The 26,035-nt window shown below is 38.4% G+C and overlaps 1 protein-coding gene across 2 annotated transcripts in view; it reads left to right on the top strand.

Annotated features, from left to right (window-relative positions):
- top2b (DNA topoisomerase II beta) overlaps window positions 1–26,035 on the top strand; it is a 724,731-nt gene that overhangs the window by 317,156 nt on the left and 381,540 nt on the right. For both annotated transcript variants that reach the window (XM_077506321.1, XM_077506322.1), the window contains exons 13-18: window positions 895–1,020; window positions 1,118–1,228; window positions 5,810–5,915; window positions 6,043–6,152; window positions 17,364–17,456; window positions 21,120–21,234. In XM_077506321.1, the coding sequence (XP_077362447.1) occupies window positions 895–1,020; window positions 1,118–1,228; window positions 5,810–5,915; window positions 6,043–6,152; window positions 17,364–17,456; window positions 21,120–21,234 (661 nt within the window). The remainder of the gene's footprint in view (window positions 1–894; window positions 1,021–1,117; window positions 1,229–5,809; window positions 5,916–6,042; window positions 6,153–17,363; window positions 17,457–21,119; window positions 21,235–26,035) is intronic.

Here is a 26,035-nt window from a genome sequence, read left to right on the forward strand (position 1 = left end):
TTATTTCTTTTCTCTTTCAGCGTTTCCTTTATGACCAAATATATGTACTCTCCTTTTGCATGTTTTCAAAACTAATACCTAAAATGTCCTCAATAAATGTTTTAGTCTCCTCGTGACAGTTGATTAATTCCTAAGAGAGCAGCTCTGTTCTTGTTATTGTGGATGACGAGGGAATTTGACGGATCTTAAGTTGCTCTCCTTTCTCTTCAAATAGCGTTTGCCACTGCTTCAAAACATTCCTCGACCATTGGACCACTCGACCATTCCAGAGTCAGTAAAAGGATTTTTGTGTTTTGTGGATTGTGGCCAAAATCCACTCGACGCGTAGTGAGCACTCGTAGGCAGATCCATGGAGCTCGTAGCGCTCAATGCCGGTAAAATAAAAGCATACGCCTCAGTCCATTCACTTTTCAGTGTTAAACTTTTCTGATTTTTGACAACGCTATACTTCATCACGTTTGTCATGAGAATGTGTGTACCCTGATAAACAAAACAAAACAAAAGTTTGAGAGCTTACCGGACCCTGGCTCTGTCAAAGAACCCCAGCTCAAGCATAGTTGCACTCGCACGCGCCTATTCAAAAATCATCCATTGGTAAAACTGAATATACAGGACTCTCTCAGAAATTAGAATATTGTTGGAGGTCCGGATGCAAGGGTCTCGGGCTCCGGATCTGGACCGCAGTCCGCCATTTGGTGACCCCTGGTATGGGCAAAGTTAGAGAATAAGTGTCACATATATCATAGTATTGATAGTATCATATCATAGTATTACATGTTATTTACATGACATAATGTGTCAAGTTTTCTCCTTTTAATTAGCATTATTTATTTGAATCAATTTGCTTATCGTTTAATATTAACAATATGTTGTCTACTACTGTTTTACCAACAGATAATGGAAAATGCTGAAATCAATAACATAATCAAAATTGTTGGGCTCCAATACAAGAAGAGTTATGAAGACCCAGAGTCCCTGAGGAGTCTGCGCTACGGCAAGATCATGATTATGACCGATCAGGTGGGGCCTACCGTATGGATGCAGTCTTGGCTGATGCAATTTATAGTGTTCCATTGACTTACAATGTTGTAGATGTTCCATTTCTTGTCTATCCTAGGATCAAGATGGGTCCCATATAAAAGGTCTGCTCATCAACTTCTTTCACCACAATTGGCCATCCTTGTTGAAACACACATTCTTGGAAGAATTTATCACACCCATTGTCAAAGTAAGTCACAGTTGTATGCTTCATTTTTGTCTTAACTACACTGGACAAATATGTAAAACTGTAGAGCTGCGAAAGGGCCCTCACAGCCTGGGGCACTTTGGGGTACTTGCACGTTTAGGTACTGGCATATTCAAAGCCAAATTTCCTTGAAAATGTCATAATAACATTGACATATGGATCTTTTTTTTTTTTTGCCAGGTGTGAAAAGTGTATAAAGCTCAATGAGCTTTGGTCGATAATAAGACCCTCAAAAGCATCCTTTATTATTTTTTTGGCATTGAGTTGCCCCGATCGGCATTCTTTTCAGTACATATGTATACATCATCGTTAGTTTTACTCATAGCACAAAATTGCTTTGATTGTCCATAGATGGCATCAAAATTAATAAACAAATAAAAAGTACATATGTACGGATAGATCTTTTGCCACTGAACATTTTGAGGGATTGAAAGTAAAAAAAAGATTAATAAATAACTTAGTTATCACACTTCCAAGTTTTGTACAAAATACCATATGTGGGGTCATTTTTATTTTGTCGCCCCAAAGGCTACGTGGCGCTGTATTTATAACTGATATTGTCATAGAGATACCTTCAGGTTGTGACGATACACATGCATGTGAAGTTTGGGATTTTTTGGAGCATGTACCGGGGAGTTATTAAGCATTTGCTCTTTCTTGTCGAAGGAAATATGAAACACAAAATTGAATGCCCTGCCCCCGTCATATAGTATTTCAAAAACTCTAGATTTTTTCCCGTGTTGCTGGCCTATTAGATGAAAAGTGTAGAAGTGGGCAAAAATGTTTTTTTCAAAAATGTGTTGCTCACTTCCTGTTCATTTTAGCATATGTATCCAAGAGACTTTTTTTGTAGGTCTTGGGCTCCCTCATATACTTAAGAATTTTCTTAGATCTTGCTTAAGCGTACAACCGGGGCAGCTTTGTTAAATATTTCTAGGAGGCGCTATTGAGTAATTTTTGTAAAAATAGCACAATACACAATAAAATACTGCTCATTTTGCCAGGCCAGATGTGTGTGCCAAGCTTCTTGAGTTTCTGTGTGTTTAGCCCCTCAAAATTGGTGTGGTTTTCTTGGCGAACAGTGCTTAGCCATGCACCCAGCGATTCGCGAAAATTCAAAACTTTGTTTTGTGGGGGACTTCCAGGAGCATCTAGCATGTAAGATGGGTCTGCAGGAGCTCCACAGGAGTGTGACTTTTTCACATTTTTTTCAAGCACAACTTGCTTAACTCATTGAATACCAGCCATTTTCACTGGAGCAAACCCCGCAATACCAGCCATTTTCCTGGATTTTGACTGATATTGCAAGGCGCACAGAATATTGAGTTATATTGCGTTATATTTAAACATGGGACATACCAAAAGAAAGATTAGACTCTCTTCTTTTGACAGGAAAAAAAAGTATATTTCTATCTTATTCCGTTCTTTAGTTATCAGTGTTTGAATATGGCTAGGTTTTCTGAAAATTTCCCATTTTTGACCAAGAAATGGGAGAAAAGGGGATTTTTGTAAAAACAGACATTTCAAGCACAACTTTGACTTTAACACTATTTTTTTATTCTGTGACAGCTCAAACACCTAAATAATGTTTTCCTTCTATAAAGCAGCAAAAACAACATTGTAAAAAGTGCTTTTGTCAACAAAATAAATAACATAACATATATATATATATATATATATATATATATACGTATGTAAAATTACCACAGGGTTCACAAGTCGATCTGTTGTTGTTTTTTTGTTGACATATTGACATTCTCCCACCTCTCTAAAACTATGACTAGAACTAAAACAATAACAATGACAATACACAAATTGGTCTGTTGTTGTTGTTGTTTTCTTTTGCTACATTTGGCATTTCCCCACCTCTCTCTAAAACGTTGACTTTTACTAAAACAATAACAGTACACAATACACAAGTCCGTCTATCAACCTAGCGATTCTGCACACACACACACATATTTGTCCACTACATTTACAAGATGCACGACTTGGACATGTATTATTAGTATTACTGGCAACTTTATTCTATGGTAGGACAAAATGATGCATATACAGTGGAACCTCTACTTACGAACGTCTCTTCATACGAAATTTTCGAGTTACGAAACGCCTCAACGGGACAATATTGCCTCTTGTTACGAAAGAAATTTCTAGATACGAAAGGTAAAAATACATTACCGAATGCAACATACTTTCGGCTATGGCTATTTCCTACCATAGGTACCTATGAGCGTAAATACTAGATCGATGTTTCTGCATCTTTCTGGCATCCCATTGGCTAAGAGGAACCTTCTACCATAGGTATCTATGAGCGTATACTAGATCGGTGTCTATACAGCGTCCTCATCATTCATCCCGCAGCCCTTTAGGTGTTCCGTATGAACTAACGGCCAACGAATTTGTGCAAAAAAACAAACAATTGGTGATTGATGAAGGCACAGTAAGTTTTTAATTGCGACGAGACGGGCCTTTTTTTTTTTTTTTTTTTTTTTTTGAAAAAGATGCCTCGCCATACCAGAAGTTTCCATGAAGTTTCAGAATTTGTTTAAAAGAATCGCCCAGAAAAAGTGTTTACCAGTCGGGTGTTTGGTAACTAAGATGATGTTTGCCTTGGACATTTCCGAAGGAGTGTTTTTTTTTTGTTTTTGTTTTTTTTTTTTAAACTAACCGTTCGTCAATGTCCGTTTAAAAAAAAAAAAAAAAGCAAACATCCATGGATCAGTTCTTTACAAAACACCAGGCAAAAAAAAAAAACACTTCTGAGAGAGAGGAACATGAACCAAAGAGGGCAAAAAACGATGAGGACAGTAGTTAAAAAGGTAAATGACAATCATTTTTATTCTTGACTTTATTCTTTGTTTTGTTTTTTTGCACATTATGCACAACTCTCATTTATTGTGCAATAATCTAATTGTAACATGTATTTGTTACATGTTTTGATGCATTTTTATGCTTTATAAAACATTTATGTCTGAATTTTGGGAGGCTTGGAACGGCTTAGAGCATTTACATGGAAAATGCGTCTCTACTTACAAATTTTTCTACTTAAGTACTTTCTTCCAGAACCAATTAATTTCGCAAGTAGAGGTACCACTGTAACTGCCTTTTGAGGGCATTGGGGGTGTGAGCTACGAAGGGGAACTTAGCGGGCCTTACCTCCTCGTTCTGGAGCGGGGTTCGGAGAAGGCTCCCTGCTGCTTCATCTCCAATCTGAAGGCACACGCTCATCTGAAAGGTCAGGATCCAAATCTGGCTCATACTCGTCATCCTCCAAATCGGTGTAATTGTCGTGATGATCGGTATATTCCTCCTCGCTTGACGCAGCCGGTGGAGCCTCGCTCAACGGCTGCTCGACGCGTTTCTTAGACGTGAAACTTGATCGCCGCCATCATACTTTGATGGCGATGCTTTTACAGCCGGAAATAACTCATCTAATGTTAGCTGTTTTGTTTTTCTGTCCATTGCTCGCACTCTTTCTTCCTCCTCGGCCTCCGCGTTACTCGAACACTTTGTTCCACCCGGCCGCCTCGCCCCCTCCCCCCTGCCGACGCATACACTTCCTGTTTTTTTTTTCTTCTACAACGTGATCCTTGCGTGATCGTGGCTGTCTTTTATAGTTGTTGCAAACGCGCTGACAGTTGTTAACGTCGCAGTCAAGCCTGATCCTTCACTCAAAACCTGCGTCAGACCGTCCTCTTGCATAAAAGCCGTATGACGTATACTAGGGGTGTTAAAAAAAAATCGATTCGGCAATATATCGCGATATTACATCGCGCAATTCTCGAATCGATTCAATAGGCGGCTGAATCGATTTTTAAAGTTCCATTTTTAATGGAAAAATATTCAACGGTTAGGGTTCACACCTTAAGCATGGAAGAATGTTATATTAATAGAACATTGAGCCTTAATATTTTATTTCAATGCTGTTCAAACATGAAACAGATTACAACCTGTATAAGACTGAAGTTTCAGATGAATAAATAATGCATTTTCATCCAAATCTTACACTGTACAAGTTTACTGTTTAGTATTTTCTAAATTTGAATTTAAAAAAAAAAAAATCACAACAATCGACTTATAAATTCGTATCGGGATTAATCGGTATCGAATCGAATCGTGACCTGTGAATCGTGATACGAATCGAATCGTCAGGTACTAGGCAATTCACACCCCTAACGTATACGGTAATTAGATCACTCAGCAGTGTGTTTTGGCCCAACAATTGCATTTCTCTTACAAAACTTGACCCAACACAAACAGCACTGGAATTGAATTATTTACATTTCAGCCATATAAACCAATAAATGAACCAATAAATTTGACTACAATTTTTTTTTACTATCAGAAGAATAACACACAATCAAGTTGTGTAATTTTATAAAGCTTGCTCAGAAATACCCTACATTACCAAATGACACATCAATTATGTTGAATAGTGTGACCCCATTCTTGAGGATCCTGTAAAGCCAGTTAACCTTGGAGACAAAAAAAAAAAAAGTACAGTAAAATGTTACTATGGTTAGCCTACTACTGCTGACGGCTCAATTATATTTTTTGCAGGTTTCCAAGAACAAGCAAGAACTGGCTTTTTACAGCATTCCAGAGTTTGACGAGTGGAAGAAACAGACAGAAAACTATAAAACCTGGCATGTAAAGTACTACAAAGGTTTGCTCTTTTTACGCAGTCATTTTACACGGTACACAAAAAATGATAACCTACATTGAAACTTATAGTTGAAATGATGTATTAATAATTATTATTTCCCTTTGAACATATTCAATGCATGCTATAGGTTTGGGTACAAGTACAAGCAAAGAGGCTAAAGAATATTTTGCTGAAATGGAGAAGCATCGCATCACATTTCGATACAATGGTGCTGAGGATGATGCCGCCATCACTTTGGTGAGTTCAAGCTAACCTCTTTTATGGAATCAGTTGATTTTAAACAGCCATTTTGAGTGCTAGGGTTCACAAAAGACAAATGTGGACAAATGGTGGATAAAAGTTAGCAGTCAGCACTGCTAAACACTAGGGGTGGGACAAAAAACCGATTCGACCGAACCATCGGTCGTCAAGGGGAGCTAAACGGCCGTATCGGTAGCAGACTTGTCAACCGATACAAAATCCGCCGGGAATCCTTAGATACATTGCTTGTAAAGCTGTGGACCGGATATCGCGTTGCTGTTAATTGGTTGCGTGAGGCTTTATGGTTTTCATAACAATAGCAAGAGTTCTGCGCCGTGCTCTACTTGTTTTGTTTACATTTCAGTAGCATCACTATTCAAGCTACTTCCGTGTTTACAGAGAGCTAGCAAAGTAGCGCTCAGAGACGCTTCATTCCCCGGATGTTGTAAACATAATGCAAAGACGTTACGCACCTTTTTTTGGGGGGGGGCGCCTACTGTCAACGCCGTGCTCGCGACACCGCACGCGCGCAGTCCCGCACAATGAGTGACAACATGCAAATGGAGACAGTTAGCAGAAGCCGGTGCCGTACATCTCGGTATTTCCCATGGCTATCGAGTCCTCTCGGTGCACTTGTATGTCCCGGGCCAGCGTTGGTACTGCGCGAGCCAAAAAGAATAACTCCCGTGATGATCCAATGCATGGATTCAAACGACACAGGTATGTCCCACAGCCAACACACCAGCTAAGCTAAAAGTACACCGCAAGTATCTCATTTCTCAGTTTGTGGCTCCCTATCAATGTACACAACTAGCATGAGCAGCAGGGAATTGAGACGTGCCCGCAATTACGTCATCAAACTCAAAATGAACGACAGCCCAAAAAACAAAATATAAACAGTAGTGATTCCGTGGTCATCATCGTGTCTCAAATTAAAAAAACAAAAAAGATGTCATACATTAACCAAAAATGAATGTGATGGCAAAGAAAAACAAAAATTGTTAAAAACAAAAATTGTTGATAAAAAGGTTAGGGCACTTTTGGAAATATTTTTGGATATATTAAGTTGTTAAAATGTGTTTGATAGATTTATTGTTCCATAAGGTGGCTTCATATTTCTTTTGGCTGGACGGTAGGTTTATTTCATGTCTTAAATTTATGTTTCTGAAATACTTCACAATGTGGACATATTCTGTTTAATTGTGTTGGTGTCTTTTTAAAGGTTAAATATTTATATTTCAAATTGAATTATTAGCCTTTTGTTTTCCTGATCCTGATTTTGAATTAAAAAAACAAAACAAAAAACAATTATAACTGTCAATAACAACTAATAAATATTTAAACTGATACATTTTTCAGTCATATCGCCCAGCCCTTTGTTCCGGTCCATTTAAATAATTGATTCAATATATAAAAATATAGAAGACATTGTTGTTGTTCTTTTTTTAACACATTTGTAGATACTGTAAAAATTTGTGGTGTTTTAAGATTAATGTTTACAAGCAACAAATGTCACTATAAGTTTTGAATATTGAAATTAATCGTATCGAATCGAAAATCGTATCGTTCCCAAACTTAATCGAACCGTATTGAACCGTTCTGTTCTGAAAGATAATCGTTTTTCAATCGAATCGCAACTTGTGTATCGAGATACATATCGAATCGGCCTCATGTCAGAGATTCCCACCCCTACTAAACACTCACTCAAACAATCAACATTGTCTCAACTCAATTTTATCTCTAAAGTACTTAAAATAGCCATTGCTGCTGATGGAGCGTCAGCCCGTTGAGAGGTGGACGGCCGTCCCGGGATTTACAGTCCCGAGGGAGACCGCCATTGCTCTCCCCTCGGGCCGACGCTCAGTGAAGATATCGAGGATCCACTGTCCTCTTCAAGAGTGATCGTATATTTTGCATCCCGGGTGTTGGAGGGAGAGTCTACGCTTGTATTCGCTTTAAAGAAGAAGTTTAACAACTCAGAATCTAGAAGAAAACTAACAGAGTGCCGGGCCGGGATTCAAGCTGTAACAGATTTATTTGACAGAGACATACAAACAAGACATATATTCTGGCCAGAAGGGAGCAGAAGTCCGTAGAACAAAGTGGTGCACTTGTTTTTATAACCTTACTAGATCCACGCCCAAACCTTTTTTTAGGGCGTAACATCTTAAGGTAACTAACGTTATTGGCCACTCCAAAATATGCCCACTCCTACATATTAGCCTAATTATTCATATGAATTTCTTTGGCCACTAGAGTGCACTACAAGATAGGAGTTTAACTTGGTGCAGTACTATTTTGTGACCATTGGGGGCACTGTTACTCCACGCAAATTTAGGCCCGTAACCTTTAGCCTATTTTAGAGTTGCCCTCTGTATGAACTTCATGTTTTGGCGAGCTCACGTGTAGCTGCCTTGTCGGAAATCTTGCGGGCAAGACATTTTTATAGTTTGCACCTGCTTTTGGCGAGCTCACTCGCGTGTAGCTGCCTGGTCGTAAATCTTTATATCACAGAACGCCTCAAAGGTCAGCCAGATTTAGGAAGATTACGTTTAGACATTTACCACAATATGGCTAACAGAATAATTCTCAATTGACAAGTATCGTGTCACAAAAACCCACATATTCCTTTAAATCTGTATAGATAGCTAAAATTAGATACATCACTGCATACAAAATGCTGTACATGGAGGAAAAAACTTAATCATACAATAACAAATACAGTCGCATCATTTGCAACAGGCTGGCACATAGGGGCCCAGAAACGTAAGGTGGGGCGAGACCAACTCATTCACTGCCAGTCATTATAGAAAATTTTTACATTTCCAATACTCACGTGATATTACATTCAATAATTATATATAAACCGAATCTACCAAATAACAGAATAGACTCCCTACTTTTTGTCCCGTCCCGTTCTTTTATAATTGACAGCAGAAAAATGTAGGTTTGCCAAAATACAGCCATTTCTCCCATGGACTCTGAAACTGTGTTTATTTCCTATAAAATGGGGCAATGATGTCATCTACCGGTGGTTGGGCATCAGTAAAGTTGTTTCCAAGTTTGATATTTACAGTGGAGCATGCTCAGATTCGCCCCCATTTAGCACCGCTCTAAAAAATACAATTGACAAGTATACTTGTCAAAGGCAGTGAATGAGTTAAAGATGTGAAAACAAAAGTATCTTAAAATGACCTCTTAAATGTACAGGTAGCCAGTGAAGGGTGGCCAGAAATAGCGTTATGTGCTCCCTCCTATGAGCACCAGTTAAGAGGGCGAGCAGCAGCATTTTGAACCATTTGGAGACACTTGGGAGAGGACTGGCTGACTCCAAAATAAAGCGCATGACAGTAATCAAGTCAATATGTAACTACGGCATGTATTGCTGTTTCAAAGTGTGATTAAGGCATTCACTGTCCAATTTGAGGTATTTAAAGTAAGACGCCAGAGGGGTCAAGTCACCAGATGAGATGTACAAGGCAAGGCAAGGCAAGTTTATTTGTATAGCACATTTCATACACAAGGCAACACAAGGCCGGTGAGATTTGGCTGAGCCACAAACTGGAGTGTCGTGAAAGCGACACCGAACGACCGAGTGAGCTGGAATCGGCTAGACAGCCTTCAGCTTGGCGAGTGACAGCGTTCGGGGCTGGCGGAAACGGCCGGTAAGATTTGGCTGAACTTCAAACTGGAGTAGCGTGTAAGCGACACCAAACGATCGAGTGAGCTGGAATCGGCACGTGAGTAGAAGGTGTATCGTGCTGTGTAGAGATTCTCTTGTGTTTGCGGGTTGAGTACCGCACCGGGACCTTGCCAGTGCCGCTGCCAACGCCTCAGCGGACCGCGCAGCGGGGAAAAATGGCTCCGAGAATAAGACCGGAGGAGCTAGAAGATATTAAAAACTCTCTCGAGTCACTAATTGGTGAAGTAACTGTGGTTACATTGGAAGAGGTGAAGCAACTGAGAGAGGAAAACATGAAAAAGACGCAACGGATCGTGGAACTTGAACAACGGGTCGATGACTTAGAACAATACACTCGAATAAATGAGGTGGTAATCACCGGCATTAAGATCAGACCGCGCTCTTGTGCGCGAGCGGTGACTACACTGGATGGTGGGGAGCCCAGTGAAGAGGACTTTCATTCGGCGGAGCAACAAGTGGCATCATATTTACAAAGCAAGGGAATAGAGATGGACTTGAAAGATATTGAAGCGTGCCATCCATTGTCCACCAAGTATGGACAACCGCCCATTGTCGTAATGAGATTCAGTGGTCGAAAGAACAAGATGGCACTACTTAAACGACGCAAGTTGAAAGGGACTGACATATACATAAATGAACATTTGACAAAGAGGAATGCCGAGATAGCAAAAAGGGTAAGACAACTGAAAAGGCAGCGCAAGATTCAGCACACGTGGGTATCAAACTGCAAGATTTTCATTAAATTAAAGAGGACTCCTGAAGAAGCTAAAGTGTTGGTGGTGAAGAAAATGGAGAAGCTTGACAAATACAAGTGAGAGTAAAAGTAACATGACACGTGACTCACCACACCACCTTTATGCTTGTTACACCAAAGACACTGACTTTGCCAAGCAATGACATGGACATGTTACTAAAAATTCTTCAGCAAGAGCAAGTGGAGCTACAAACCTTTGACAATTATGAGTATAACACAGGCGATTTCGTTACAGAGATTGACCCTGACCATTTTTTATCATCTACTGCTAGTAATTGTCAATATTTAACTCAGGATCAGTACAAGTGTGTGGAATCAGAGGACAAATTGTCCATCATACATTTCAATAGTCATAGTATGTATTCGAATTTTGATTCTATCAGAGTATTTATATCAATTTGTTCATCCCTTCAGTATTATAGGCATTACAGAAACCTGGTTCAATATTGATAAGGGTATAAATTTCCATTTGGATAATGATGAATTAATATATAAGAATAGACATAACAAAAAAGGAGGTGGGGTTGCACTATATATTCATAAATCTGTAAAATATATTGTTTTGTCTGATATGACAGTGACAATTGATGGAATTATGCAATGTTTAATTGTGGAGATTTTAAATGGAAGAATGAAAAATGTTATTGTAAGTTGTGTATATAGGGCTCCTAATTCAAGTGTAGATGAATTTAAGGAATGGATGAACCAAAAAAACTTTATTTATCTGTGGTGACTTTAACATTGATTTGCTAAATCCAGCCAAACAAAAAGCCACTGATGTTTTCATTGATACTATTTATAGTCTGTCATTATACCAGACAATAACAAAACCAACAAGAATAACAGCTTACAGTGCTACAATTATTGATAACATCTTTTCGAATACCATGGAGAAACATACCTTTAGTTGTGTGCTTATTTGTGATATTACTGACCATTTACCTGTTTATACAGTTTACAATTGTGAACTTAAAAGAATGGACAACTCAAGAATAATTACTTCTAAGAGAATAAGAAATGAAGAAACAATCAATGCTCTGAACAATAGCTTAGAGCGCCAGGATTGGAGTTCAGTCTATATGGACCAAGATGTTGATAGTGCTTATAGTAAATTTGTGAATATATTTTGCCATTTGTATAATGAATATTGTCCGAGGATGGAATATAGTATTAAGAAAAGACATAGAAAACCGCCCTGGCTAACAAAAGGAACTAGAAAAATTCCCGCGGAAATTTTGGATGTGACTGCTGACTCTTGCAAGGTGGAAAGCCGAATGCACTGGTCCGTTCTGGGTCACTTCCTACATGTTAACTTTGCATGAGGATTAGCATGCTAAGCTAACATTAGCATTAGCGTGCTAACTTAGCATCAGCATGCTAACTTAGCATTATCATGCTAACCTAACATTAGCATTATCATGCTAACTTAGCATTAGCATGCTAACTTAGCATTAGCATGCTAACGTAGCATTAGCATGCTAACATAGCATTTGCATGCTAACTTAATATTAGCATTAGCATGCTAACTTAGCATTAGCATGACACACTAGCGTTAGCATGCTAACTTAGCATAAGCATGCTAAGCTAAGATTAGCATGTTAACTTAGCATTAGCATGCTAACTTAGCATTAGCATGCTAACTTAGCATTAGCATGCTAATTTAGCATTAGCATTAGCATGCTAACTTAGCATTAGCATGACAAACTAGCATTAGCATGCTAACTTAGCATTAGCATGCTCAGCTAACATTAGCATGCTAACTTAGCATTAGCATTAACATTCTAACCTAGCATTAGCATCCTAATCTAACATTAACATGCTAATTTAGCACTAGCATGCTCACTTCCTGTTGAAATCAGGTCACTTCCTGTTGAAGTCGGGTCACTTCCTGTTGATATTAGGTCACTTCCTGTTGAAATCGGGTCACTTCCTGTTTATTTTAGGTCAGTTCTGGGTCAATTCCTGTTGAAATTAAGTCACTTCCTGTTCAAATTAAGTCACTTCCTGTTGCTATCAGGTCATTTTTAGGTCATTTCCTACTGAAATTAAGTCACTTCCTGTTGAATTTAGGTCTGTCTGGGTCACTTCCTGTTGAAATTAGGTCAATCCCTGTCATACCTATTCAATTGGCCAAGATGGCCGCCACTAAGGGGCCAAGAATCCTAGGTGCACCTCAACAATTGGACAAGATGGCCGCCACTCTGTGTGTGGGCAGTAGTGTGAGAATCCCTGGCCGAGCCAATCAATTGGCCAAGATGGCCGCCGCTCCGTATGGACAGTAGTGTGAGAATCCCTGGCCAAGCTAATCAATTGGCAAAGATGGCCGCCGCTGTGTGTGGGCAGTAGTGTGAGAATCCCTGGCCTAGCTAATCAATTGACCAAAATGGCCGCCGCTCCATGCGGGCAGAGGCTGAGAATCCTGGGTGCACCTCAACAATTGGCCAAGATGGCCGCCACTCTGTGTGGGCAGTAGTGTGAGAATCCCTGGCCTAGCCAATCAATTGGCCAAGATGGCCGCCACTCTGTATGGACAGTAGTGTGAGAATCCCTGGACAAGCTAATCAATTGGCCAAGATGGCCGCCGCTCTGTATGGGCAGTAGTGTGAGAATCCCTCGCCAAGATGGCCGCCGCTCTGTATGGACAGTCGTGTGAGAATCCCTGGCCAAGCTCAGCAATTGGCCAAGATGGCCGCCGCTCTATATCGGCAGCAGTGTGAGAATCCCTGGCCAAGATGGCCGCCGCTCTGTATGGACAGTAGTGTGAGAATCCCTGGCCAAGATGGCCGCCACAGTGTGTGGGCGGTGGTGGGGAAATTCCAGGCGTGGATGACAACAAGCAGCTCTGATTGGCTGAGGCAGTTGCTGTGCAGAAGTGAGAGAGTGGGCAGAATAGCTCAAAAAGCACCATTTAAATAGCAGTTCATTACATTACATTTCATAAACAAAAATATAATATTGTGCTTTGATTTTTTTTTATTAAGCGAAAATAGGGAATGATCTGAAGAGTTTAAAATTCGAATGGTTTTAATTGATCAAGAAATGTGGAAGTTAAGCCATAATCAATAAACTGAAAATGGGTTACTGTCACTTTAACAAATATGCGCATTCACGCACACACATTTCGTAATTACCAGGTGGGCGAACATTTTGCTTCAATTGAGTTCTATGAGAAAGCGCACACCTCGAACAAAAGGCTCTCACGACTCAACGGTTTAAGATACAGATTTCAGAAATGCCCCGTTAGAACGGCAAGGCTTTGGGGAACGCAAGCATGTTCTCATTTTTTAAATCGGATAAAAAATGACCAAATTAGAGCAGGTTGAAAACGTGCGACTTTTAAAAAAAAATAACAAAAAAAGGCGGCGAAAATAACATGGGGCTCAATGGGCGAAAAAGTGCGACTTCCCCTCGCTTCAAGTATAAATAAAAGGTACTAAATGACACCTTTGCCGCACAAAAGTGGGTTTGTCAGAAAGAAGACCCTTGTGACTACAAAATATCCAAATTTGATGTTTACTGAGCAAATATTGTGGCCACGGTGACGAGTTGAAGTGAAATTTTTCGAAAGAATTTTTTTTGTCTCTCCACTCTAGTGCTGATTGCTCCACTCTAGCAAACGCAATACACACTAATGTAAAAAGCCTTTTTTTCTTCATTTCACACCCTGTCTTTGAACCCGCACAGGAGGGAGCGCTTACATTTCTTAAAAAAAATTTCGACACAGAGCTAAAGATGGGAAAAATTGCAACAAAATGAGCTAAAAATCGTCTCGGTCGGCCAATGTATGTGCACGCAGCGTGGCTTCAAAAAAGGTGTTAAATTTGTCGATGTTTTTCCCCCTTCTCCATTCATTCCTATGGGACTTTTTGGCGGGGTTTTTGGGAAATTGCGTCGCCATGGTAACTCGAAATTCCGGAAAAAAATGGTTCCCCGCCGAGTCAGATCGAGACGCATCTTTTGATACCTCATTTATGCCGGTACGTTCAACGGTACGACCCGCATTTTGTCTGAAAAAATGTGAAGAATAAGACGGAATAATAAACGGTTTTTTTCTGGATAGTAATATGTGACTGCTCCGCAGCAGTAGCTTCGCTACTGCTTTGCGGGCAGCAGTCACATAATAATTAATGCTTGTAAGAAGAAAAATAATCTCTACAGATTGTATATACAATCAAAAACAAAGGATGCTGAATTAAGATATAAGAGATACAAAAATGAATTAACTGATATTATTAGACATAGTAAACAGTTATATTATAGAAGATTATTATCAGAAAATAGAAACGATGTAAAAAGAACTTGGGGTGTTCTCAATGGTTTAATTAAGCAACAATCTGCAAAAACAATGTATCCTGATTATTTTACTAATGGATATGATACATACAATAACATGAATGATGTTGTAAATAATTTTAACAAATTCTTTTGTTGGCCCAGAGTTGGCAGCGGGTATTCCAAACCATGGCGGGAGCAACCAAAACATAACAATTACTAAAAATCCGTCCTCACTTTTTCTTTCAGCAACCAATGAAAAGGAAGTGATAAACATTCTCCATAAGTGCCAAAGTAAAACATCAACTGACTGTCATGATATTGATATGTTTTTGTAAAAAGGGTCATTCTAAATATTGTAAAACTATTAACTTACATTTTAACTTATCATTTGAATCTGGTTGTTTCCCGAATAAGATGAAAATCGCCAAAGTAATACCTCTGTATAAAAATGATTGTAAGCACAGTTTTACTAATTACACACCAATCTCTCTATTGCCTCAGTTTTCAAAAATTTTGGAAAAGATTTTTAACTATCGACTTGAAAACTTCTTCGAGAAGTATAAAATAATAAATGAAGGACAATATGGTTTTAGAACTGGAAGAGCTACCTCCATGGCAATAATTGATGCAATAGAAGGAATTACAAATGCTCTGGAAGAAAAAAATATGCAGTTGGTATCTTTGTTGATTTTAAAAAAGCATTTGATACAATAGATCATACAATCCTGATCAATAAACTGGGACAATATGATATCCGTGGTATTGCTGGAGACTGGATAAAAAGTTACTTAACAGGAAGAGTACAATACGTCAAAATGGGCCAATATATATCAGAAGAACTTGACATTGTTATGTGACTGCTGTCAAAGCAGTCACATATTACTATCCAGAAAAAAAGCGTTTATTATTATGTCTTATTCTTCACATTTTTTCAGACGAAATGCGGGTCGTACCGTAGAACGTACCGGCACAAGTGAGGTATCAAAAGATGCGTCTCGATCTGACTCGGCGGGGAACCATTTTTTTTCGGAATTTCGAGTTACCATGGCGACGCAATTTCCCAAAAACCCCGCCAAAAAGTCCCATAGGAATGAATGGAGAAGGGGAAAAAACATCGACAAATTTAACACCTTTTTCGAAGCTACGCTGCGCGCACATATATTGGCCGCCCGAGACGATTTTTAGCTCATTTTGTTGCAATTTTTCCCATCTTTAGCTCTGTGTCGAAATTTTTTTTAAGAAATGTAAGCGCTCCCTCCTGTGCGGGTTCAAAGACAGGGTGTGAAATGAAGAAAAAAAGGCTTTTTACATTAGTGTGTATTGCGTTTGCTAGAGTGGAGCAATCAGCGCTAGAGTGGAGAGACAAAATAAAAAATAAATTCTTTCGAAAAATTTCACTTCAACTCGTCACCGTGGCCACAATATTTGCTCAGTAAACATCAAATTTGGATATTTTGTAGTCACAAGGGTCTTCTTTCTGACAAACCCACTTTTGTGCGGCAAAGGTGTCATTTAGTACCTTTTATTTGACTTGAAGCGAGGGGAAGTCGCACTTTTTCGCCCATTGAGCCCCATGTTATTTTCGCCGCCTTTTTTGTCATTTTTTTAAAAGTCACACGTTTTCAACCTGCTCTAATTTGGTCATTTTTTATCCGATTTAAAAAATGAGAACATGCTTGCGTTCCCCAAAGCCTTGCCGTTCTAACGGGGCATTTCTGAAATCTGTATCTTAAACCGTTGAGTCGTGAGAGCCTTTTGTTCGAGGTGTGCGCTTTCTCATAGAACTCAATTGAAGCAAAATGTTCGCCCACCTGGTAATTAGGAAATGTGTGTGCGTGAATGCGCATATTTGTTAAAGTGACAGTAACCCATTTTCAGTTTATTGATTATGGCTTAACTTCCACATTTCTTGATCAATTAAAACCATTCGAATTTTAAACTCTTCAGATCATTCCCTATTTTCGCTTAATAAAAAAAAATCAAAGCACAATATTATATTTTTGTTTATGAAATGTAATGTAATGAACTGCTATTTAAATGGTGCTTTTTGAGCTATTCTGCCCACTAGAAAAATTTATATATTGTTAATGTTGATTATTGCCTGAAATAAATGTTTTCTAACAGCAATCCTCTTTTATTTTTTTGCCGAAAACAACCTCTGTTTTGTTTTTGTTTTGCTAAAGGAAATTTTGGTTTATCCAAGTGTTAATTTTCTCTCGACAGTGACACAATACGTTAATTGAACTGCTGTCATTTGGGGACATTGATAAATACAGTTGTGTGTCCATAAACATATTGCGAGTACAATGCCCACTGGTACCAAACAGCATTACACTTATTTTCTTTTCAAGTAAAATTCAAGAAATTCCGTGCAATCCATTCCGTGCCATTCCATTGCATTGCGAGTTTGACACCGTTTAAAGTATGATATAGGCTTTCCCAGACAAATTAAAAATGGTGGTTGTGTTTGTTTCAGGCCTTCAGTAAGAAGAAAACAGATGACAGGAAGGAGTGGCTGACCAATTTCATGGAGGACAGACGGCAAAGAAGAATTCATGGTCTCCCTGAGGTTCGTCAATTCAATACATTTTCTCAGGTTTCGATGTTTCCCAACATGCTGCACCTCAAAGCCCACTGCACATTACGCAAACTTGGACTGCATGATCACACGTAATTGACTCACAACTCCTCATCAAACTATTTAATCTATGGATGTCCTGCAATATTAAATGTTCACCCATACGGAAAAGATATATATCAAACTTAACAAGAAATAAGTGTGCTGTGCTTCTAAGTCTCATATCTGATTTACTTACTATTGGTTGAAAAAAAAGTGATGAAGGCAGCATTTTTATTAGGGCCTGAGCAGCGACCGCTGCGAGGTCCCTATTGTTATTGTAAAAATTATTGTTATTATTAGGGCCCGAGCAGCAACCGCTGCGAGGTCCCTATTGTTTTTGTAAAAAATATTATTATTATTATTATTATTAGGGCCCGAGCAGCGACCGCTGCGAGGTCCCTCTTGTTTTTGTAAGAATTCTTCTTCTTCTTCTTCTTCTTCTCCGTAAACGATCTCATTTTTGAGGGCCTAAACATTTACGAAAACTCACCAAACTTTGCAGTCTCTTCGTGCCCGGAGAAAAATTTGATATTATGTAGTTGTCATAACAACGCAACTCTATAGCGCCACCTAGCGTAGAAAAATAAAAACCAATCGCGGCCCGTTTGAGCTAGAGCTACGAAAATTGGCAGGCACGTGTAGCACCCCGAGACGCACAAAAAAGTCAGTGGAAGCCATTTCCTAAAATGTACAGGAAGTGAGCTATGAATTTTTGAATGTCCAATTTTGGCCCATTTTGGCACATTCACTGTGGTCATACTTTTTCCCCCTTTGCAAATATTTTTCAGCCAGTTGACTTCAAACTTGCCATGTATCATCTCAAGACCTGAGACAACAACTGGGCAAAATATCTTGACTTTTTGAAATACTATATGACGGGGGAGGGGCATCAAATATTGCCTTTAAAATTTCATTTGTCCAGAAAGACAAAATGCTGAATAACTCCCATGTACAAGCTCCAAAAAATCTCAAACTTCTCATGCAACTTAATAGTCACGGCCTGAAGACATCTATATGATAAAATTCTGTTATATATATAGCACCACCTAGTGGTGACAATAAATGTCATACTTTACGTTTTTAGCTACTGTGCCAAGCTCTTTGAAGGGATCCAGTTGAAAATTGGTCAGACAAGCCTTAAGATGTTGATCATGCCCTACACCGAATATTGTAACTTTTCGCCAAAGGGCGTGGCCGCTACGGTGCCGCAAAGTCTGGTAATTTTTCGTGGCAATAAAAGCTGCTTTAACTTGACCCAGATGATCCTATCTTCTCAAAATTTCACACATTTGATGAGAGTCCAGCCCTTAAGACATCTATGTACTTATATTTCATCTTACTGATAGCGCCACCTACTGGCAATTTGTTTTCTTACGATTTTTCTTCAATGTTTTTCTCCAACCCCATTAACTGCACCTACCTCATATTTGCTCAGATGAGGGTTTCGGTCTTCATGATGTCACAATACGAAGTTTGTGAGTTTTCGCGAATCGCTGTGGGCGTGAATAAGCGCTGTTCGCCAAGAAAACAACACCAATTTTGAGGGCCTAAACTGGCACAAAAACTCATGAAACTTGGCACACACATCTGGCCTGGTAAAATGAGCAATATTTTATTGTTGATTGTGCTATTTTTACAAAAATGACTCAATAGCGCCCCCTCAAAATTTTTAACGAAGCAGCCCCGGTTGTACGTTTAAGCAAGAACGACGAATATTTTTAGGTGTATGAGGGAGCCCAAGACCTACAAAAAAGTCTCTTGTACCCATATGCTAAAATGAACAGGAAATGAGCTACGAATTTTTGAATGTCCCATTTTTGACGATTTTTGCACATTCACAGGGGGCAGACTTTTGCCCACTTCTCCTACACGTTTCATCCGACTGAGTTAAGACTCAGACCTGACTCAGACCATGTCAAGACCTGAGCCAACGACAGGGGGAAAATTTTTGACTTTTCGAAATACTGTATGATGAGGGCGGGGCATCAAAATTTGTGTTTCGCAATGTAAAAGGATATGCTTGATAACTCCCCGGGACATGCTCCAAAAAATCCCAAACTTGACATGTATGTTTATCGTCAAGGCCTGAAGTTATCTCTATGACAACAATCAGTTATATATGCAGCGCCACCTAGCCCTTGAGGCATAAAAAAAAAAAACCCCACGTACGGTATTTTGTACAAAAAATGTAAACTCATTCTAAGTGTGATAACGAAGTCATTTATGAATATTCTGTTAGTTTCCACCACTCAAAATGTTCACTGGCATCAGACTTATCCAAACATATATTTATTTTTATTTATTTTTGATAGCCTCTATGGACATTAAAAGCAATATCGTGAATGAAGGATATGCTTAATAACTCCACGGTACATGCTCCAAAAAAAATCCCACACTTGACATGTATGCTTATAATCAAGGCCTGAAGGTATCTCGATGACAACATTCAGTTATAAATTCAGCGCCACCTCGCCCTTGAGGCATAAAAAAAAAAAAACCCACATACGGTGTTTTGTACAAAAAATGTAAACTCATTCTAAGTGTGATGACTAAGTCATTTATGAATATTCTTTTAGTTTCCACCACTCAAATTGTTCACTGGCTTCACACCGATCCAAACGTACGTACGTTTCCATTTTGTTTTATTCATTTTTGATTGCCCCTTTGGACAATAAAAGTAACATTGTGCAATGAGTACAACGAGCGATGATGTATATATACACTTTTACAAAAAATACCAATCAGGGCAACTCATTGCCTAAAAATAAAAAAGGGCGCTGATTTTTGCAGGTCTTAACAATCCCCAAAACCCGTTGAGCTTGACACACACTGGCAAAAAAAATATTCTACATGTAAACGTTTATTCTGCTATTTTCAAAGAAATTTTGCTTCCAATATGCCAGTACCCCAACGTGCCAGTACCCTAACGTGCAAGTACCCCAACGTGCAAGGACTCCAACGTGGCCCGGGCTGCGAGGGCCCTTTATAGCTGCTCGCAGCTCTAGTTACATTTTATGTTTACAAAACTAAAATTAGAGCAAACATGTCCATTAATTTAATGCATGAGCCTTTGGGGGTGATTTTAATTGTGATTTTTAGTGGATTTATTTTGATATAAATCGGAATAATGACGTTTTAAAGTATGTCACACAGAAGTGACGTCATCTAGCCAGCCAATAGAAAAGCACCTTCAGATGAATGTTTTTTTAAATACTGCGCACAAGTAATACACGTTTTTTTTTTTAACTAATACTAATATTGAAACTAACACACTAAACTTAAACTAAGCATTTTTTAAAGCTCTAAACTAATAAAAACAGAACTACCCTGGAAAATAATAAAAACTAACTAAAATGAAAAATTCCAAAACTATAATAACCCTACTGCCATATTACAAATAAATGGGTTTATATTCTGTAGCATTTTTCTAAATATGCAAAAGCACAGATAAATTATTTGTACAATTTTTAGGATTAAACACAATTTCTTTTCATAAAATTATGTGGCCCTTGCGTCCTTCTGATTTTCTGTATGTGGCCCTCAAATGAAAAAGTTTGGACACCCCTGTCCTAGACTGTTTTGAGTGTTTAATTTTGCATGTTTTGATTTCAGCAATACCTGTATGGAACACAAGCCAGACATCTGTCCTACAATGACTTTATCAACAAGGAGCTGATTCTGTTCTCCAACTCCGATAATGAGAGATCCATTCCTTCTTTGGTCGATGGTTTGTATAATCTATTTATTTTTACTTGTATTCTATCATAAAAGTATTAATTCCATATAAACAGTGTTTTAAGTGGACCGGAACGCACCGGTATGGTCCTCCGGCACTTCTAAAAATCTCCCTTGAGCGTTCCGGTACTTCTCAATGTGCAAAGAACGTACTGTCACAGTCTGTCAGCGTTCCGGTACGCTTGACAATACATACTTTGATCCCAAAATGCTGTTCCGCCGAGGGCCATTCGTCCACTGACTTACATACCCACTGAGCCATAGACGTCTATTAGACGTCGAGTCTAAGTTTTAGACCGAAAATTAGCCCGGCTATAATTGGTCTATATTTTAGCCCAAATCTAGATACAATTAATCAAGTAAATATTAACTATTAAACTTAAAAAATAATTGTAGGTTGTATAAATGATGGCAAAATGTTGAATTACTACGATTTCAACAGTAATTGATCAATGTAAAGTGTAGTTCATATTTAGACTTGATTTAGACGTCTAAATGAGGTTCTCATTTCAACTCTATTTAGACCAAATCCGGACGATTACGGAGGTTTATATTTAGACCAGATTTAGACGTCTAAATCAAGACCTCATTTCAACCTCTCTTTATACCACATCTTGACAATGTAATTAAATACCTTATAATGTCCTAAAAATAACCACACAACAGTTTGGGTATAAAATAAAATGCCGGTTCGCACGAATGGTGAGCGGCATGATGGTCAACACTTCCTCCCCACTAGGTGGCAGTAACGCGCTTAAAAGAAGCTTACACTTCTGGTCAACACAAACAGAATGCCAACTGTAGTCGACTGTCCACGTCGGTTGCAAAACAAATACTTGCTTCTCGAAAACAGCTCAAAGAGCTGCTTATGGGTGAGTGCTCAGTGATATGTTATTCAAGTGTTATTTTGTTTTACAATGTTTAATTTATCTATCAGTCCGATTGTGAGTAAAACGATTGCATCCTACCAAGTTAGCTTAGTAGCTAACTTGTTAGCTTGCCGTTAGCTTGCCAGTTTATGCTATATACATGGTGTTAGTTTGTTCACAGTTAACTTGCCAATTTCTGCTACATCGTGTTAGTTGTTTCATTTATAAATAATTTTGAAGATAAGTGCTTCCGGCACAAGGTGTTAGGGAGTTAGTTAGCTTTTTATTTCTTTTATGTTGGCTAGTTGCTACAATGTTTTAAATAAACATAATGATTATGGATTGTGCATCAGCTGTTAAGATGCTTCCCCTCCGAATAGTGAACCGTGGATCTTGTGTGATCGCAAGGAGTCAACATATCCAAAAAGCACAGACAGAATGCCACATCATTTTTCATCAGATTTTTTGGTAATTAGAAAATGTTTAAAACTTTCAGCTAACATTTATTTCATTCTTCAAGAGCTAGGAAGAGAGTGTACGAATGGAGAAAAGAAAGGAGGTCATAAGGATTAAACAAATATATTTATGATTATTATTTTTAAAGGTCATATCCATAGTAATTAAAGTTATTCTGTTATTTTTGTCTGTTTGTCTCAGAGTTTCAGACAAGAGATGTGGATACCCTGATTGCCATCCATCAAAGTCTTGGGGAGAAATCAAAGCTGAGTGGGGACAGTTGCCCATGAAAACTCTGGAGACTTTTAACTAGAGATAGACCGATATGCTTTTTTCAGGGCCGATACCGATTCCGATTATCGGTAGTCAAGGAGGCAGATAACCGATATTTGAAGCCGATATTCATTTGCAGTAAAAGTTAAAATGTTGGCACCAAATTTTTGAATAATGCAAACCCTAACAGTTCTTTACAATGGATTCTCACACTGCACTTTTCATTTTACATCCTTCTATCTGCAATAAGACGTTGGTGGCGGGGGGAGTTAAATGTGGGGCCAATGTGACATTACCTTTTATAGCATTTGGGATACTTGTAGTTTTATTCTATAAATGTTAGATTTTTATATTTTGAAGTAATAGGAGGAACCCTGTCATTCAAAATGTGCATCAGCTGTGGCATTACTTATTACTACAGCAAAAAAAAATAAAAAAAATTCCATGAGAAAAACTATTCATCCCTGAACACCATACAGTTCTTGTAGACCTTATTATGATTATTGTTATTGTTACCATATAGACAGTTTTGATAAGCTGAGGATCTTAAATCGAGAACAGCAATATCATGCTACTCCTCTCTACAAGAGAACTGTCAAAAGACACTTCATCATGTAGTTTAGTGCCACTTAGGATGCCCCAATCAACGCAGAAAAAGGTAGAGTAAAATAACTTGGTTATAATAATAGTAAGAATAACTTGGTTAAACAGACATTGTTGCGGTGGACCGCTGCCACTTTCTGCTGTTTAATGTGTTTTACACTTATAGACACGTGTGTGTATATGGGCCCACTATTCTCTCACTACTGTACTGTACTGTATCACTCAATGGCACAGATGTACTTGTCTAAATAATAACTGGGCTGCAACATTGCTAATTCACATTAACAAGCACTGTCTTAGCTGTCCACATGAATAGTTACTAACACATGAGAAAGTTATACAACACACCAAACATGAGCTCATTATTCAAAGTATGAGGCACGTAACGAAATTACATCACTGAACATTAATTGCAGCCGACTACGGCCGTAGATGTTACATATTAGTGGCATCCATTGAGAGCATAATGTCCCAAATGACAGCAGACATGACGTGAAAAGAGAGACAAAACGAGCAAATAAGCACACTATACTTTAGTGCACTTCTCTACTAATGCCAAACATACGGAAGAGAACACGTTCGTGTAGTTAAACGGTGTTTGAGACACTTAATTAGTTACGGAGCGGACTTTAACGAGGTGCACAACGAGCTGTCAATCAAATCGACGTCGAAGCTTAAGGCACACAATGGCAAACCAGTGCGACAAATAAACACAATATAAAGTAACTAAACACTATTTAGTGTCACTGTGGCATCTCACTGCATAATAACCGCTATGCAACAAGTAGTGGACGTGACCCAGAATGCAATGTGTGCGTCACGAGAGGTAAATATAATGACATTACTCTACTCTTAACATGGAACTAGACAATATAATAATGACAACTGTTAATATTTGGAACCTTTCTAACAAACATTATTTACTTAATTAAGTGAAAATGTGTGTGATTCCCTCCCCGAGTAGTTCAAGTAGCGAATTAGTTACTGGGTGTTAGCCTACATGCTAAGCTGAACACACCACTGTTAGCTAGCGGGGATTCAATGCAAGGCAATGCAGCTCCATTCATATAGTGCATTTAATACACAACATAATTCAATGTGTTTAGCTTATCATGGTGAAACGATCGGCGGAGTCTCTTCTCTTTTAACTTACCTTCGAAGCATGTGTCTGTCGCGTTGTGTCCGTGGGTGCGTGTGTGACCGGCTACTGTGATACAGGCATACACTACTGATTGGTTCTGGCTCTTGCACGGCTAACCAATCAAATGCTGCTATGGGCGTTACATTGCTGGAGTTGGACTCCATAACAGACAGAGACGCTCTGGGCTGCATTCGAAGCGAAAAGACGGAGTTTTAAATGGATCGCTCATATCGGCCGTCAGATTAATAAAACAGACCGATACCGATATGTACCAATATGTCAAATATCGGCCCCGATTATCGGCCCGACCGATTATCGGTCTATCTCTACTTTTAACATGATGTTATGGAAAATTAGAAATTGGTGTATTTTTTTTTCTTCTGTGTTTTAATTTATGCATCCCAGGCACTGATCTGTATACATGACTGTATAGCCCACACACCCCCATGCAAGCCGTTGAAGCCACAGGATGGCCCTTTTCTTTTATGGCTCAGTTCCTTAGACCCCCAATATTATATTTGAAAGAGACCTCTTTTGTTGTATTACAGTTATAATTCTTTAATTAAAAAATACAGGTTTCCTCCTGTAAACATCATGAAGCATATAATTTATACATGTATTTAAGGCAAGTTGTGAAATGTCTGAAGTCTTCTTATGTTTCTTCTTATGTCTTAAATTAAAAACAAATCACGTTTCTTTAAGTACTGTCTCAAATGTCTAATTTTGATACTATAAATGTATAGGATCGTATGCCGAGAAATGTTTCTTGGATGTAATAATATGGTGACCTCGTGACTTCAAAATGTAATGTATACAGATCAGTGATCCCAGGCAGGTGGTGTCTATAAAAAAATTCTGATTATTTTTATTTTTAAACTATTTTGGAAATTTTGTTTATTAGACTTTGAGCCACGTTTCCACATTATGAAAACAAATATGTATAACATATCAGTGATATTTTATAGTTTTATTGTAATATGTTTAATAATGTGTAAATAAATCAAATATATATTGGTTTCACATTCAAATGTTTGTGATGGTTGGATGTTTGAAAAAAAAAAATGCATTTATATTTAAATAGGTTAGTTTGGTTAATCCAGTAGTAAAATAAGCATCACATTGGTGTTACTGAACCCTAATTAAAAGGTCCAAAAACACGTGATGTGAATCGTCACAACATCCTGGAACTACATCAAGGTAAGGATCGCAGGTTAAATATGGTCTTTTCTTTTTTTTTTTCCTTTTAAAGACAACCTGATTTAACATTCATTTTTGCCAGCTTTACTTTTAATATTGGTTCGTTGTGAATAATATGTTTAACAGACATTTATATGTCTAATGGAGTTTAACTTTGGTATAAAAGTGAACATGTAGCAAACGTCTACATTTAATATATTAAACGGGAGGTCTAGGTGTAGATGTCTAAAAAACTTTCATTTTTAGACCATTTG

The sequence above is a fragment of the Festucalex cinctus genome, chromosome 19 (genome assembly GCF_051991245.1).
Source record: "Festucalex cinctus isolate MCC-2025b chromosome 19, RoL_Fcin_1.0, whole genome shotgun sequence".
Taxonomy (NCBI): domain Eukaryota; kingdom Metazoa; phylum Chordata; class Actinopteri; order Syngnathiformes; family Syngnathidae; genus Festucalex; species Festucalex cinctus.